Source organism: Anas platyrhynchos, chromosome 27 (genome assembly GCF_047663525.1).
Source record: "Anas platyrhynchos isolate ZD024472 breed Pekin duck chromosome 27, IASCAAS_PekinDuck_T2T, whole genome shotgun sequence".
Lineage (NCBI taxonomy): Eukaryota > Metazoa > Chordata > Aves > Anseriformes > Anatidae > Anas > Anas platyrhynchos.
In genome coordinates, this window is record NC_092613.1 from 3,777,067 (window position 1) to 3,792,045 (window position 14,979).

Sequence of the window (14,979 nt, forward strand, 5' to 3'; positions counted from 1 at the left end):
CTTTTCCTACTTTCTTCTTTTCCTCCCTCCCTCCAGCTTTTTTTTTTTTTTTGTGTGTGTGTGTGTGATTCTTCCACGTTATTCTGTGGCTTTTGATGCTTTTATTTATTAATTTTTAAATTTGGGAGTAAGAAGAGACAGGTCTCTCTACCTGATCCGCTGCAAAAAGAGGGGTGAGATCCTTCAGCCTGTGGTTGTCCCCCTCTGTGGGGCTGAGAGGTAACCCTGACCTCATACAGGGGTGCTGGTGAGGGGCTCCCTGTCCCCGTGCAGTGGAGAAATGCCACCCTGCTCCTTCATTTACCCTTTGGGTGCCTGGGATAAGCATCCCACCCCGTCCATCTCCAGCCCCGCTTGCTCCATGCCCACCCATGCACCGTGCTGGTGCACACCGTGTCCTCGCTCCGTCCCATCCCCTGTGGCCATCCGGAGACATTTGGCAGCGCCGTGCGCTTGGACCTGACCTCAGCAGCGATTCCCAGCGGCTCAGTGATGACCAGGCTGCGCGAGCGGGGCTGGAGGAGCTGCTGGCAGCCCGGCTCCTGCTAATCTGGGAATTGTATGCCAGGAAGCACACACCCAGCCGACCTGCCCCAGACAAAGCCCGCCGTGTACGCGCCCGCTCTCCCCCGGTGTTCCTCTGCGCTGCTTGGGACTATTTCTGAGCGGTCCCCAGCGGGAGGCCGTGCTGGCTCCCTCCCTGGACTTCTCCCGAGGTTTGGGCACCTGCTTTGGGTGCAGCCCCAGAGCTCGGCCCTCCTGCGAGCAGCCAGGGCTCCTGGCAGGGCTTGAGATGCTCTCGCAGCCATCTCGCACTCCTGCTGGTCCCTGGAGCACATCACAAAACGGGGCTGTGGCACCTAAACTCTCCTGGCTATCCTGGAACATCCCATGAGAGATGAATTCCTTCCCTGCTTGTCTCTGGGGTTTTTACTCTGGATCCTAACAGTGGCAAATTAACCAGAGCCATCATTAATTTCTTACTAAATTTGTGTGGCAGAGCTATTGTGGCAATAGGTCACTCCTACATTGCCTTTCTGGGTACCAAAACTCTGTCCTTGACACATCCTAGAAGCCTTGAGCTCCAAATAAACTTGACTTCTGTATAAAGCAGCCCGAGATTTCCCAGAGAAAAGCACTATATAAATTGCTGGTATTATTAGCAGTCTCCCTCTGCCAGGTCATGTGTCAGACACCAGCGCCCAGCTCGGAGGTGTCAGGAGGAAGGGTTTGCCTTGGCTGACTCACTTCAGAGCAGCTCTTTTCAGGGTTACGCGCACCTTCCCGGGAAGCAGCTGGTGTCATCTGCCAAAATGGGTCTGGCAGAGATGTCAGAGTCATTTCCACAGCATCCGAGCATCCCCAGTCAGCACAACCCTTGTCCCTGCACACGGGTGGGACGTGGAGCCGTCCTCGCTGAGCCGTCCTTGGTGCTGCTCAGGGCAGGGAGGCAGAGGCGAGCTGGCTGGGTTATTCTGCTCTCCTTTTCAAGGGCAGAACTGGGCCCATCGCCTTGACAAGAAGCTGCGTGTTCACGTGATGCTCCCACATCCTGCTCAAGGTATTTTAAGAACGCTATTTACAAACACCGATGAGGTGCTAGGGCAAGCGAGGCTGCTTGCAACCTGTGCGAGGTAGAGAAGCTGCTGCAAACCTTGTCGCTTTCCCAGGCACCGACAGCAGAGGTTGATGCAATGCCAGGGGGCTGGAACTGCTGCAGCTTGTCCGGCTGCAGAGATGGATGTGCCGATGGGACTGCCCTAGCACCAGGAGCCTCAACCCAATTTCCTTCGGTGCAGCCGTGCTCCGAGACGAGAGGTCTCACTCTGCTTATTCCGGGTCTGCGATAGCACCACAAAGTCCCTGCTGTGGTCTCCTTCGCATGAGATGCTGCACCAAGACGGAGCAAAATAGATGGCCTGTGCCTGGAATAACTTTCAGTCTGAGATTTCCAGGTCTCACAGAGCTGTCGTAAAGTTGCATTACAAATGTGAGACACTCAGATATTCCAATGATATGAGCCAGCGTAATAGGATATTTTCAATGAAATATTCATCTGGATCCTCGGCCTCGGAAAGGGATAGAGCTCTGCTGGCTTCTGTGGACTCACACTAATTTATTTTTTATTACGACCCATTTGTATTGTGGTGGCGGTGAGGAGGTTCTAGGAGATCGCCTCCAGCCAGAGATCCCATTATTGCAGGTGTTCCAAAATCACAGAACAACTAGACAATCTGTGCCCCAAATTTGAAACCACCAAGGACGTAGCCTGGTATTTTTCAAAAACAAAACTGCTCTAGCACACACAGCATTTCCTCTGTGCAGGGCGTCTGCATACACTTAGGCTCTTCCCTTGCAATTCAGCCCAGCCTCAAAAGTCCTCTCTCTGCTGATGGTATCACGGGGCTGTGAAAGAGATTGTCATTTCATCAACAAAGAAGGCTCAGAGTCCCGGACAAGACGGGAGAAATATTTGTGAAACAAAGAGTCCATTTTCAAGGAAATCATCTGTCTTGTGCAGCAAATGAGAGAAATGATTCAAGCTCTGGAGGCGAGCAGCTGAGGCAGCCTGTGGGCAGGAATTTCTCAGGCCACGGGCTGACCGGTTCCCCTGCCTCCTCCAGAAACCAGAACGGGACCCAGGGCTGCATTTACACACAGATGTAATTCCTGCTTTCCACTCAGAGGTTTGAGTCCCTTTGCAGACGCAGAGCGTAGATGCACCTATTTCTGTCCACACCCCTCCCAAGGGAACTCCCTGGGCTTGTGCAATGGGGCACACACACTGGGGTAACCCAGACACACGAAGCTGAGCCCCAGAGATGCTCCTGGCTGGGATAAGGAGCAGCGACTGACCCCATCAGATAAATCCCCAGGTTTTCCAGCACGCACATCCTTCATGGGGCCGGGTGCTGGAAGTGGCTGTGTGCTGCTCAGCCAGGCTGGGAACACTCCCTCCCAGCAGCATCGGAGTATTTTGCTCACCAGAGCCATGATTTTGATCAAAGGAAACGTTAGTCATTGGAGAGCTGAGCCTTTGGTGTTAAAATTAAATGCTAGATGGTAAACTGGCATCCACGATAAAGAAAACTCCGCTTTACCAGCAGGGACGTGCATTGTGTCCCAGTTTAAAAATGCAACAAGGCAATCGTGTCCTGCCTCTGTGCGGGTTTTTCATTAGCTGCACAAAACCAGCATTGCTCCTGGGACAGTCCAGGCAGATTTTTAATCCATCCACACCCCAGTTGTGCCCCATGCCATGAGCCGAGCCCCAGCCGAGGGGCTGATGCCTTCAGAAATCGGGGCCCAGCTGCTGCTCCGAATCAGGCTGGAAGGAGCAGCATCTGTTGCAGCATGTAAGAGAGCTTTGGGGTCTGTTGGTGGTGTATAAAACCCAATATAACATTACCTATAATTTTTAAAGCCAGCTCCAGTCCTGCAAATAAAATACCTCCAAGGTCCGTTTCTCTGTTCTTTAATGGCTATAAACTGTTGCCAACTATTCCTCTCCCCTCTCAGCTTGCTTTGTAGTATCGGCACAGCCTCCGGATCGATTTACACGTACAGGCAGCAAACAGTCGCTCCCACCCTCTCCAGTCCCGTATCCCACAGCTCAGCGGCCACGGGGTGACTCAGCAGTGCGGAGCACGGGCATGACTAACTCTTCCCTCCACAGCAAACAGGGATTTCGGGTCTTTGTTCAATGCATTCCTCTGTGCCGGTGGAAGCTGCCTAGGAAACACCCCGGCCCAGCAGCGTGACTCAGCCCGAGGAGGAGCACTCTGACGGCTGGGGTGTGAGGACACCGGGCTGTGGCTGTGCCGGGGCTGCCCTTCGCTGCAAGCTGGGCTGCAAGCAGGCAGAGCAGCGAAATCCCTCCCTGGTGCTCCTCAAGCACACCCATTTACTCTTATTCTCATGAATGGATGTTCTTTTTTTGGTGGCCTGTCCCTTGAAATAACATCTCAGGCTGACAGCCTGGTTTGCCGGTAATCCTCCTGGTGCCATTTGGGCGGCTTCCTCCAAGTGGCTTTTGGACCTGCTGGGAGGGTTTTCCTGCCATGAAACTGAGCAGGGTGACTGCTGCTGAGGTTTGTGTCTGGCTTCTCTTCACCCCCCCAGCACGATGAGGTGGTTTGGGAGCGAGGACCTCATCCCTCACCCAAGACACCCGTGGAGACATGCCCAACGAGACACTGTTACTGCACACCTGATGTTCTTCTTCTCTCTGCGCTGAGCAGGTTTTAAGCAGGAAAAAGCCAAAAACTTTGGTCCAGCAACACCCAGGAGTGGGGCAGCGAACCCAGCCCTGAAGCTTTAACTGCAGGCGTGCCTTTAAAGGGAGGGAGCTGGAGGGGAGGGGTATTTCGTATGGGGCTGGAGGGGTTGCAGCTCTGGGGTAGATGTGGTTTGTGGTGCCTGACCCTAAGCAAGGAAACGGTGGGTCCTGAACTGTGAGTACCGACCCTGTGGGGTCTGACACAGCTCTTTCCTAAGCAGCTGGTGTGTTTGGGTTCTGCTGTGTTGGGACACATGCACGGGGTTGTGACTTTGGAAGGCTTCCCCTTGCCCTGTGTAGGGCTTTTGGGGCTCATCTGAGAGGAGCCTCAGCTGCACCCATGGGAGCAGCCGGACCCCTGAGCCTGTGTGTAAGGGGCTGATGGTCTGTGTCCTCTGGGAGCAGCAGCACTCCTTGCTGCTGTTGCTCTCTGCTCCCACATTTGCATCCAGACCTTTCCCCGGTGCACCCGGGGACAGGTTTCTGCTGGAGCGAAAGCAAAAACGTGTTTTGCAGCCTGGGCTGGTAACTGCTGTGCTGCCTGCCTCTGGGGGTGCCTCCGTTCCCAGCCCCGGCAGCCGGTCACACCCCGTACTCCTGCTGAGGGATTTCTGCTGCCCCGGGATGGGGTTCGCTCTGACAGATCGCAGTGCTCAGAACACAACAGAGCCCCGCTGTGCTCACCTCCCCACCAGTTCCCAGAGCTGGGATCCCAATGCTGACCCTGCCCTAGAGAATACCCATGTCCCCCCAGCCCTGGCACAGGGGCACAGGGTGGAAGGGCATGGATGGGATCCCCCTCCCGGAGCCACCTGCACCGTGGCATTGCCGAGCTTGCCCTGAGCATCTCCTTTGATCTGGGCGCTGCGCCACGTTTCCTCTCATTAAGGGAGCCCATAAAACCCACCGTGAGCACGGCCTGCTGCGGGCAGGGCTGCCTGCACGCTCCGGTGCTCAGCTCCCGTGCTCAGCACGCCCTTGCCGGAGGGAAACGGCGTCTGATTGTCCCCCCCTGTCCCTCGGGGACGTGACCGGTGTGACGGAGGAGAGGCGGTGGCCGGGCCTAGCCGGGGAGGCAGCTGGCCCTGGCCACAAGCCACACGGTAACCCAGCCTCTCATTCAGCAGCAGAGCGTGTGGTTACCTCAGTGAAGGCTGTAATTAGGCTGCTTGGCACTAACTTGCCTCAAAAAAGCCGGGGAGGAGGGGAGAACCTCACATCAGCCATTTTAGGCAAAACTTTACAGGGGGGGAAATGGAGGCCAGGGCAGGACAAGCCTGCTGTGGGAAGCTGGTTCCTCTGCGCTCTGTGTACTTTCTCTCCACGATACCCGGTGCCCGTCGGACCAGACCCTCCCAGTACACCCCAGTTCAGCCCAGCAGAGCATCCCAGTCCCCAGCTCAGAGCTGGAGCCTGTCCCACTGCTGGCCGTGCGCGGAGGTGGGCACCGTGCCCGCTCCGAGCCGCAGCAGGAGCGCACTTCCCGGCCGCACTGCGATAAGCCGCGCTGTTCATTCATCGCGGTGCGCTGACCGCAAGCCAGGCCAGAGGGCCTGCGTGGCCCAATTGGAGGCAGAGGAAATGCTGCTTGGTGTGGTAATCAATCTCCCAAAGAGCTATTGAAAGCGGAGGCTGTGCCGCGGGAGGCTCCGGGCTGGAGCAGGGTTTGCGGCAGGGCCCTCTGGGTTTCATCAGGGGCTGAGATGAGCGAGTGCGGAGGGGCAGAAACGCAGCCAAGCTCGTGTGGTCAGAGCTGATCTGCTTCCAGAAGGTCTCCGGGCTGCTCTTGAAAACCTGCCCATCGATGGGGACTGCACGAGGCTGTCGAGGAGAGCTTGGGGAAGTAACAGGGTTTTTTGCCCAGGGCGTGAATCAGAGCGTGCCCTCGGAGATGAGCCAGCGGAGCTGCGAGTGATGCTGTCACACAGGGGTGACTGTAGTGGGCGATGGAGTGGCTGATGTGGGGCAAAGCCCCCTTGTGCAACTGCTCAGGAGCTTGTGTGGAAGCCACGAAGAGGCAACGAGTGCGGGGCTGTGGCTGGGCAGCCCAGCGAGGGCGGCTGTGCAACGCCCTAGCTCTTGGGCAATGCGTGGGGACGGATGGGGAGCGGAGCTCACCCCTCGCCCTCCATGTCCCTGACACTGTCTGCCCTTGTGGCCCGCAGCGAGGGTACAGCTGGCAGCCCCAGACCCTGCGCCACCCCACAATTACCCTATGTTTGCTTATTAGGGAAGTTACAGGCCTGTGCAAACACTTCCATTTGCTCTTGATAAAGTCAAGGGAGAAAAAATTGTGCCTGTGAGGTGCGGCCAGTCCCGGCGGGCTGCACACCGGGTGCGAGGGCCCTGTGGGGTCAGCTCGGCCGAGGACCAGAGGTGCCCCCGGTCCCCACTGTCACCTGGGCACTGCCCTGGCCCCGCAGCTCCCCAGACAGCCGCGGCGTTTGTCCCGAAGTGGGCCCGGCGTCGCTAACGGCAACTGCTAATTGTTCTCTTGCTCTGTACTATATTTAATTCCCCACTATTATTTTTTCCCCTTTTAATCATAAAAAGCCTAAATTTCCCTCGGGGAAGGTTATTGGCTCGGCTGTGGAAATATACCTGCAACTTGCACGGAGCTACACCACGGGGGGATTGGCTGTATTTTTAAACCCAAGTACAAAGTGTCTTCAAGCTGGCTTTGCTTAACCCTTTTTGGGGAGGCTGGGTGGGATTGGGGGGCTTTTTCCCCTCTGCTGGGCTCCAGCTGCTTTGCCTACCCGTCCTTGGGGCAGGGTGGTCCTGGGGGACAGGAAGATGGGCAAGGGGTAAAGGTAGGACTGGAGGAATTGCCCTTTTTCCCTATTTTCCTATGTCTTCATCATTTCTGTCTTGTTGGTGTCAGGGATGCTTTTTGTGCACCGGCGGGTTCCAGCCACCCTTGAGGGGTCAGAGGGGCTCGGGTTAGCACACGTAACCTGGAGCCACGACACCTTTGAGGATGTGGGCCAAAGTCATTCAGTCTGCAGCTATTTTGGGGAGCTGCTCCCGCGAGGCTGCACAGTGCCACCGTTGGGGCCAGCCGGGCGGGAGAGGAGGCACAGATGGGACAGACAGGAGGGAGCTGGCCCTTGTCCCTGCTGTTAATGAAGTTGTCTGCGGGGGTTTCAGCCCTGCCCTGACAGACCTTGGGTCCCCTTTCAGCTGGCTGCTGGTGGGGAGGTTTGGGGTTTGGGTTTGCAGCTCAAACCAAGGAGATTTGGGGTCACCACGTCACGCGGATGCACGTAGCATCTTCTGCACCAAAAGGACGTGTTTTTGTTTGTTTGTTTGTTTTGTGTTTGTTTTTTTTTGTTTGTTTTGTTTTGTCTTGTTTTGTTTTGTTTTGTATTTTGGTGTTGGTTAAACTGGACTCTGAAATCCTCACCAAGGAGGAAAAACATCTCCTGTTTGCTGGTAGCTGTAGCCTGCAGTCAGTCCTGGCCTGATTCTGTGGGGTGGCTGGGGCAGGAGGAGGGTGCAGTGGTGTGACGGGCACCGTGCAGACCCCAGGGTGGCCTCTGCATTGCATCCGTGGGCAGCAGCGGGGTCAGCGTGCCCGGCGCCCACAGGACAAGGGGGGCAAACTCGCCTCCTGGCCAAGAATCCCCCTGTTATGTGCATCTGCTGACAGCCTTCCCGCTCTGCACACAAGGGCCTGAGTGTCTCCCTCTTTCCTCCCCTAACAAAGGAGCCTACAGTTATTTTTTGCTTTCCTCTTGCATGCGGCTTCACCCTTGAGTTCCCAGCCTGGATTTGGGATGCCCAAGGAGATCCAGCAGGGCTCTGGGATTCTGCTTGAATACCACGACCTGCCCAGCATCCCCACTGCATGGCCAGCAGTGTTCCTGCTCCCACAGGCTCTGGCCAAACTCAAGCTCCAGCTGGGCTCCTGCCCAACCTGGGGGGGGGCTCTTGAGGCTGTCCAGCTTTTTGGAGGGTCGGGAAGCCAACACGGTGCAGCTGCAGACTCAGGGAACTCTCACCGCGAAGCCCGGCAGCCGAGGGCCGTCGTGGGAAGGGTGTGCGGGAGGTGTGGGTGGAGGGGATCTGTTGCCAAAGGAGCATCCTGCGGACGAGGCTGGGGGGCCCGGGGGAGGGAGGCGGCCCCGCAGTTTGAGAGGCTGCCCGCAAAGGAGCAATTTCAGCATGTGAAAGGAATGTGGCCCCGGCCCCGCCAGGGATGAAGGCTGTGCCTGGGAGCGGGGATGGCCGCTGCTGGCCTGACTCACCGGCCGCCTCTCCGCAGCCGCTTCCTCTCCGGGAGGCAGAAACTCCCAGTTTTTATTTATCGCGTGGCCTAAAGTAGGGGGTAAGGAAGGAAACGCTCTTATTTTTAACTCCTCTATCTCCCCGGGGTGTGGGGGGAGCAAGGCAGCCACTTGGCTGCGTGCGCCTGGGAGCATCCTCACGGCCAGGGCCGCTCCGCTCACCTGGGGCTGCAGCCTCTCTGCAGCTCCCCCCAGCACCTCGGAGTCTGCACCCATGCCAAAATATCCCTACGGGTTGGGAGCAGCCCAGAGACCACCCTGGGGGCACACATGGGGTTGACAGCGTGATGGCTCCGTGCGGTTGTGCCCGCATTGAGGTGGGTGCAGAACAGGCAGGGGTGTGTCCCCAAAACACATTCTGCTCCCCATCCCTGATGGAGCTGAGCGGGGACACAAGGCCCAGAGCGTGGGCTGGATGCGGTGCTCACCACCCCCAGCGTGGGGACGGGGCTGCCTCCTGTTCTGGGGGTGCAAAGGAGCCCGCGAGGGGCTTCACCTGTTTGTCCTTCTGGATGGCAGAAAGCTGGCCAGATGTATGTTTGCTTAGTGCAGTGGGATGTTTTGTTTTTTTTGCACTTCCAAGAGATTTTTACCACCCAGCGCTCTGCAAACATGAGCAGTCCCAGGGGTGCAGGAGGATGGGTGTGTTGGGAGCCCAGCTTGGGCCAGTGGTGCCCGGCAGTGCCCAATGATGCCGGTGGGCGCACCGCATGCTGGCTGAGATGCCACTCGTGCCTTTGATCAGAGAGGCTGATTTGTGCACAAAGTTTTGGTCTCTGATTCCTTGGGGGCTTTCTTTGAGCTCCTGTTGTGAAACCTTCATTTGCTTTTAACAGCAGCGAGTTTTTTTTTTTCTTATGATCTTCTCTTTCCCCCCTCTGTTGCCCTGAGATAAAGGCTTCTAAATTTGTCCTGTGCTGAAAACGCAGCTAATCCTGATGGACCTGAATTCGCATCTTCCCCGAAGGAATTGCACTAATTTTTTTTTCCCCTTTGTTCTGCCAGGGGACCTGTCCGTTTCCTCGTGGAAAAAAAAATCACTATTTAGGGCAAGGTTTAGATTCCTGAAACCTGTGTGTTTGTTTGCAAGGAAGGAGGACAGGAGGGAAATAAATGAGAAAAGCATCATGCTTTTTTTTTTTTTTTCCCCTTCCAATATTGTTTTTACAGCAGACAAGTTTTAATTAAATTGTGGAACTAGGGCAGTTGTGCTGTCCAGAAGATGCTCTGAGGACTCGATCCTTTTCCGCTGGTCCTTTTCCTTTTGCACTGGGAGCTCGGAGCTGCTTGTCCAGCCCCAGGTTCACCACGAAAAGGCTCCTGATGGGATTTAGGCACCGGGACGGGGGGGGCTTTGGGGTGTGTGTGGGACCTCCTGCTGCTGGCGGTGATGGGTGGGCTGGGTGCTGGATGGGGCTGGCAGCTGGGGGGGTTTGGGTGATGGTGCATGGGTGTGAGGGGCACAGAGAGGTGGCAGGAGGTGAAGCAGGATCTGCTTCAGCAGGGGACCTGCCTGCTGGCACCCGCACTTCAGGAAGCCCGTCTGACCACAAACACTTGCCTGGGGCAGAAAAATCCAGCGAGAGCTGCCTTGCCCTCAGCCCGGGGCTTTCCCCTGCTCCCAGGTGGTGCGGGATAGCCAGGCTGGGGGAGCGCTGCCTGAAGGGGGGCTTAGGAGCGGGGATGGAGGGCTGGGGGTCCTGGGTCTGTTCCTGGGGAGGATGGAGCAGATGGAGGGGTGGTGAGAGCAGCGCCCTCACTGCTGGGGCAGCCGCAGAGGGGCTGGGTGGGACGGGGTGGTCGCAGCAGCCTCAGTTTCCCCCTGGCAGGTGCTGGGGGCGATGTCACATCCCACCTGCACGGGGAATTTGGTTTGGTGAGGGACGCAAAGTGCAGCTGCCAGCTCCCAGCACCTCCCTTTCTCCTGTGTTTGTGTACGGGCAGCACCCCGAGAGCCCCCACGGCTGGCAAGGAAGCACCCGGTGCTTTTCCGAGGAGAGGAGTCCAGGGCAAAGGGGGCGAGAAGGAGACCCCGGAGGGGCTGGTGGTGGGGCTGGGGGCTCTGCTGTGGGGCTGGGGGGCCAAGAGCCCTGGGGAGCTGCATCGTGGGGTGAACCCAGGGCAGCTGGCGTGCGGTGGAAGTGCTCGCTTCTGCCGGGCTGCTGCGAGTGTGGCGTGCCCAGCCTCGGCGATGCGGGGACTGGGGGCCGCTCGATGGCTTTGGGGTGCTGCCCCCCCCCACCCCAGCCCACGCTCCCCCAAGCCGGGAGGCGGGGAGCAGAGGGTGGGGCCTCTTTTTGGGCATCCCCCCCCTCACACACACACACACACCCAGGCAGCTCCGGTTCTCCTCCCAGGCCAAAATTATTTGCATGCTTTTTCGAGCAGGACTTCCTGATTGCTCTCTATTGGCTGCAGGTAGAAAGCTGTGCGGAGACGGAGACACGGACAGCCGGACAGATCTCATGCAAACCTCTAGTTGAGCCTCTTCCCCACTCTTCTCCTCCTTCTTCTCCTCCTCCTCCTCCTCCTCGCAGCACGCCCGCGGCTGCCTGGCTCCCTTGGCTCGCGTCCTGCCCAGCACATGTAAAAGTTGTGCGAGAGCCCGTGCCCGCGTCCCGCTCCCCTCCGCTGTTCGCAGGGAGCCGGCGAGGAGAAGGGGGCGAGAGCCGGGCTGGAAGAAGCCCCCCTGGGCTGGTTCCCGTGAGCCCCGCTTGCCCCATGGTGGATTTCTGCGAGGGAAGGTGACTTGGGGAAGAAGCGGCGCTGCGCCGGGTCGAAGGCAACCATGAATGAGATGTCAAGTTTCCTGCACATCGGGGACATCGTCTCCCTGTACGCCGAGGGCTCGGTCAATGGCTTCATCAGCACTTTGGGGTGAGTGAGCCCTGTCCCGGAGCCTGCTCAGCACCGTGGGTTTGTTTCTCCGGGCAGAAGGGGAAGGGGAGGTGGTGCCGGGGCTGACCCCGCTGGGAACAGGGGCTGGGGACCTCTTCCTGCAGGTGCGGGGCCATGGGGAGTGCAGGCTGTGCCGAGGGAGCCCCTTCCACCCTGGATGGTCACTGCTGGGGCAGGATGTGGCCCTGGGGCTGGGGGGGCGGACCTGCAGCCCACGCTCTGGCAGCCGTGGCCAGAAGTTTGGGGACTGGAGGGGACGAGGTGGGCTCAAGCAGCAGGAGGGTCCTTGGGCTTGTGCATGGGGCTTGGGCAGCCACAGTCCCTCTGTGGGGCACAGCGGGAGGAGAGCTGCCAGCCCTGCCCCGTGTGGCTGCTGGTGGCTGTCCCCTGGGCCAGGCACCGGTAGATCTCCAGCTCTCGCTGCCCGCTTTGTGGTCCCACGGAGCCAAGCTCGCAGCGGGCGTCGCTGTGGGGTCACCACCCGTGGGTGCCCATGGGCACCAAGCCCTGCTGGGTGCTAGGGGCAGTGTGGGCACGGCCAGGTCCAGGCTGAGCCATCTCCTTACAGCCCCTTCCCACAGCAGAGCAGGAGGGGATCTCGCAGCCCCACCTGGGGACACGCAGGAACCTCAGGGACCTGTCCCTTGTCCCTGCAGTTTCTGTGCCTAAGCAGGAGCGTGGGAGCATTTGCCCAGGGAGATGCTCCGTCCCTGTTGAGGACAGGGCTGGTGGGTGCCCTTGGGCACAGAAGGGTTTGTACCTCACCGTGGGGTGCCTCGATACGATGGGGATCACTGGAAATGCCGCTGCCCCTGGGCTGCCCAAAGCAGGGACCCAAATCTTGCCCGCAGCTCCGAGCGGTGCCGGCGCCGCTTCCAGGACGTGGGTCTGTGCCAGCACCTGCCCCATCGCGCATGTAGGAGAGGCTGAGATCAGCCAGGAATGTTGCCTTGGATGGGATTCCTGGGGCAGGAGCTGCCTGGCCCTATAATCTGCGATGAATGCACTTGCTCCCACATGCCTGTGTATAACCGGAGCCGTACATACCGGCGCCCACACGTGTACGCGCACCCACTGCTGGGCACACGCAGCCTCCCGCTTAATGCCCTGGTGCCCAAAGCCCCGCTGCTGGGCAGGAGTGGGCGAGGGCACGGGCACAAAATCTCCGTGTGCCCACCTGCGTGGTACCAACCTCGGGTCCTGCACGTGCAGGATGCGGCCGCTCTGCGCCCAGCCCTCCCTGCTGGGCTGGGTGGGAGGACGCCCCCCAGGTCCCTTTCGGAGGGGTCTCCTGGCGGCTCGCTCGCTTTCCCAGCACGGGGATGTCCCAGGGCAGGGGCTGCGAGCTCGGCAGCGCGGCACTGAGCGCGCCTCCATCCCGGTGGGAGCCGGTGCTGGTTATTAGCCCACGCAGCGTGTCCCAGGGGCTCGCCAGGAGCCAAATTAAGAGGTGTTTAGACACTCTGGAGCTCCAGTCTCTTTGTAGCTCTCGTCCCCAGATCCCTCTATTTTATTTTATTTTTTTTTCAAAATGCTTCTCTAGTTTTATAAACATCTCAAAAGCAGGGCTTGCTTGGAGAGACCGTTCTCCCAGGCCCCAGCGTAGCTTTTGCTGGGCAGCCTCGCTTTCCCAGGACTCTGTTTCCTCTGGGTTGTTTCCCACCCTCCGAAACTGTTTTCCCTTGTGCCCCGCGACCTGGGAGACCCAACCGCACCTTAAATCACTCCTGCGATAAGGGAGTGGGTGACTCACTGAGAGTGCTTCTCCCCAGCCCTACTGCTGCCTGTTTGGGACCTTGTTTGGCTCATTTGCAAGGCAAATAGCTCTGCCAGCCCCAAGCTGGGCGCTGCGTGCCCAGCTGAGCACCCCACGGAAGTGCTCCCTCCATCCTTCCTCGATGAAGGCAGGAGGGTTCGGACTGGTGTGGTCCGCAGTGGGATCCCCAGTTTATATGGGATGACACGGAGAGTTTCCAGGTGCTGGTCCCAAAAGTTAAAGAATGCACCCCAATGTCCTGGTGCTGTGGTTCCCCATCCTGGCAGGGCAGTGAGCTCTTCCCAGGAGAACTTCTGGGGCCTTTGGGGCATCCTGGCGGATGTGGGTTTGAACGCCACCAAAATACAAAGCCGGGGGTGCCTGCAGGTGATGCCGCAGGATGCGCAGGGCTCTGTGCTTGGATGCACCCCAGGTGGGAGGCGCAGTGGTGCTGGCAGTCCCCGAGGCCATGGCTGCAGGACACCCGGACAGGCTGCAGCGGGGTGCGTGGCTCTGCAGCCGCTGAATTAAACCCAGTGAGCCCGGTGTTGTTCTGGACCAGGAGCAGCGAGCGGGGGAGTCCTTCACCTCCAGCCCAGGGTGAAGCCCTGCAGGGGAACAGACCCAGAAGACATAGGGGGTGCTGGCCGTTCTCACTGTCCTCGCTTTGAAGAACTCAGCCCCATCATTTGGGAGATCTTGCGGGGCTCTTAGCAGCCCCCATGAGTCCTGGGTGTGGGGGTCCAGCAGCCCTGCAGTGCATCAGGGAGCAGGATGCCCTGAAAAGCAGCAGGGAAGCAGGACCAGGTCCCTCATTAACACTAAGCCTTAACTTTTATTTCTTTTCTTTTTCTTTTTTTTTCTTTTTTTTAAAGTGGTCTCTTTTCCCTGTTCATCCAATGGACTTGCAATGGGGGTTGGTGGCACGGGGAGCCCTGCAGCCCCCCCCGGCTGAGCCTGTTCTGTTCATGGGCCCCATCAAAGCCCCAGGGCACGAACCCTTCCTCCTGCAGACGCTGCCTGCAGTGGGCGTTTGCTCTGCAGGAGGAAAAACCACCCGCTGAAGGGTGGGGAGGACTCATGTGCGCTCCAGTGCTCGGCTAAGTGGGGGAACGTTGGCCAAAACTCCCCAAGTCACTAAAATGCTAAAGATAAACCAAAAGGAGGAGGTTATTTAAGAAGGGCAGGGCAGGAGCTGAGCACTGAAGCAACACTGATGGGTCAGGGCAGCCGCGTTGCTGGAGGCATCCCTGGGCTGTTCAGTGCCCAACACATTCCCTTTGTGGCGATGGGAGAGTGGGACGGGTGTATCGGAGCTGCCAGAAGGGGTCTGGGATGTGGGAAGCTACCCAGGGGGTGCAGAGAGGTGCAGGACCCAGGGCTGGGCTCCTCTTCCCCCTTGGCTCCATTCAAGGCTGTTCCCAGCAGGGAGGATAGAAAGGGCTCTGTGGGGCTCTGCTGCTGAAAATTCGAGGTGTCCAAAGGAACGGTGCTTTTTATGCTCAGGGAAAACGACCAGGAACCAATCACCAGTAACTCCTGGCGGCTTTGTGCTCATGGAGCTGGAATTTCCAGAGCTGGGTCCGTGAAGGGGAAACGGCTGCTGCCATGGGATGCTCTGTGGGCATCATCCGTGCAAACCAAACCAGCGCCAAGCAGGGAGAGGAGCTGGGAGACCTCAGTTTGGGTCCTGCTGGATGCGGTGATGCCGTGAGCTCTGGGTGAAACTGCTGCCTGGAGTGTCCCCATCTCACCTT

The 14,979-nt window shown here is 58.5% G+C and overlaps 1 protein-coding gene across 2 annotated transcripts in view; it reads left to right on the forward strand.

The window, feature by feature from the left end:
- The first annotated feature begins 10,883 nt into the window (after positions 1–10,883).
- The window catches only part of ITPR3 (inositol 1,4,5-trisphosphate receptor type 3), a 40,578-nt gene continuing 36,482 nt past the window's right edge, over positions 10,884–14,979 (forward strand). Inside the window, exon 1 of one of the 2 annotated variants that reach the window (XM_072028607.1) lies at positions 10,884–11,445. In XM_072028607.1, the coding sequence (XP_071884708.1) occupies positions 11,357–11,445 (89 nt within the window). In that variant the 5' untranslated portion in view covers positions 10,884–11,356. The remainder of the gene's footprint in view (positions 11,446–14,979) is intronic. The other variant, XM_038168183.2, reaches the window with a different exon arrangement.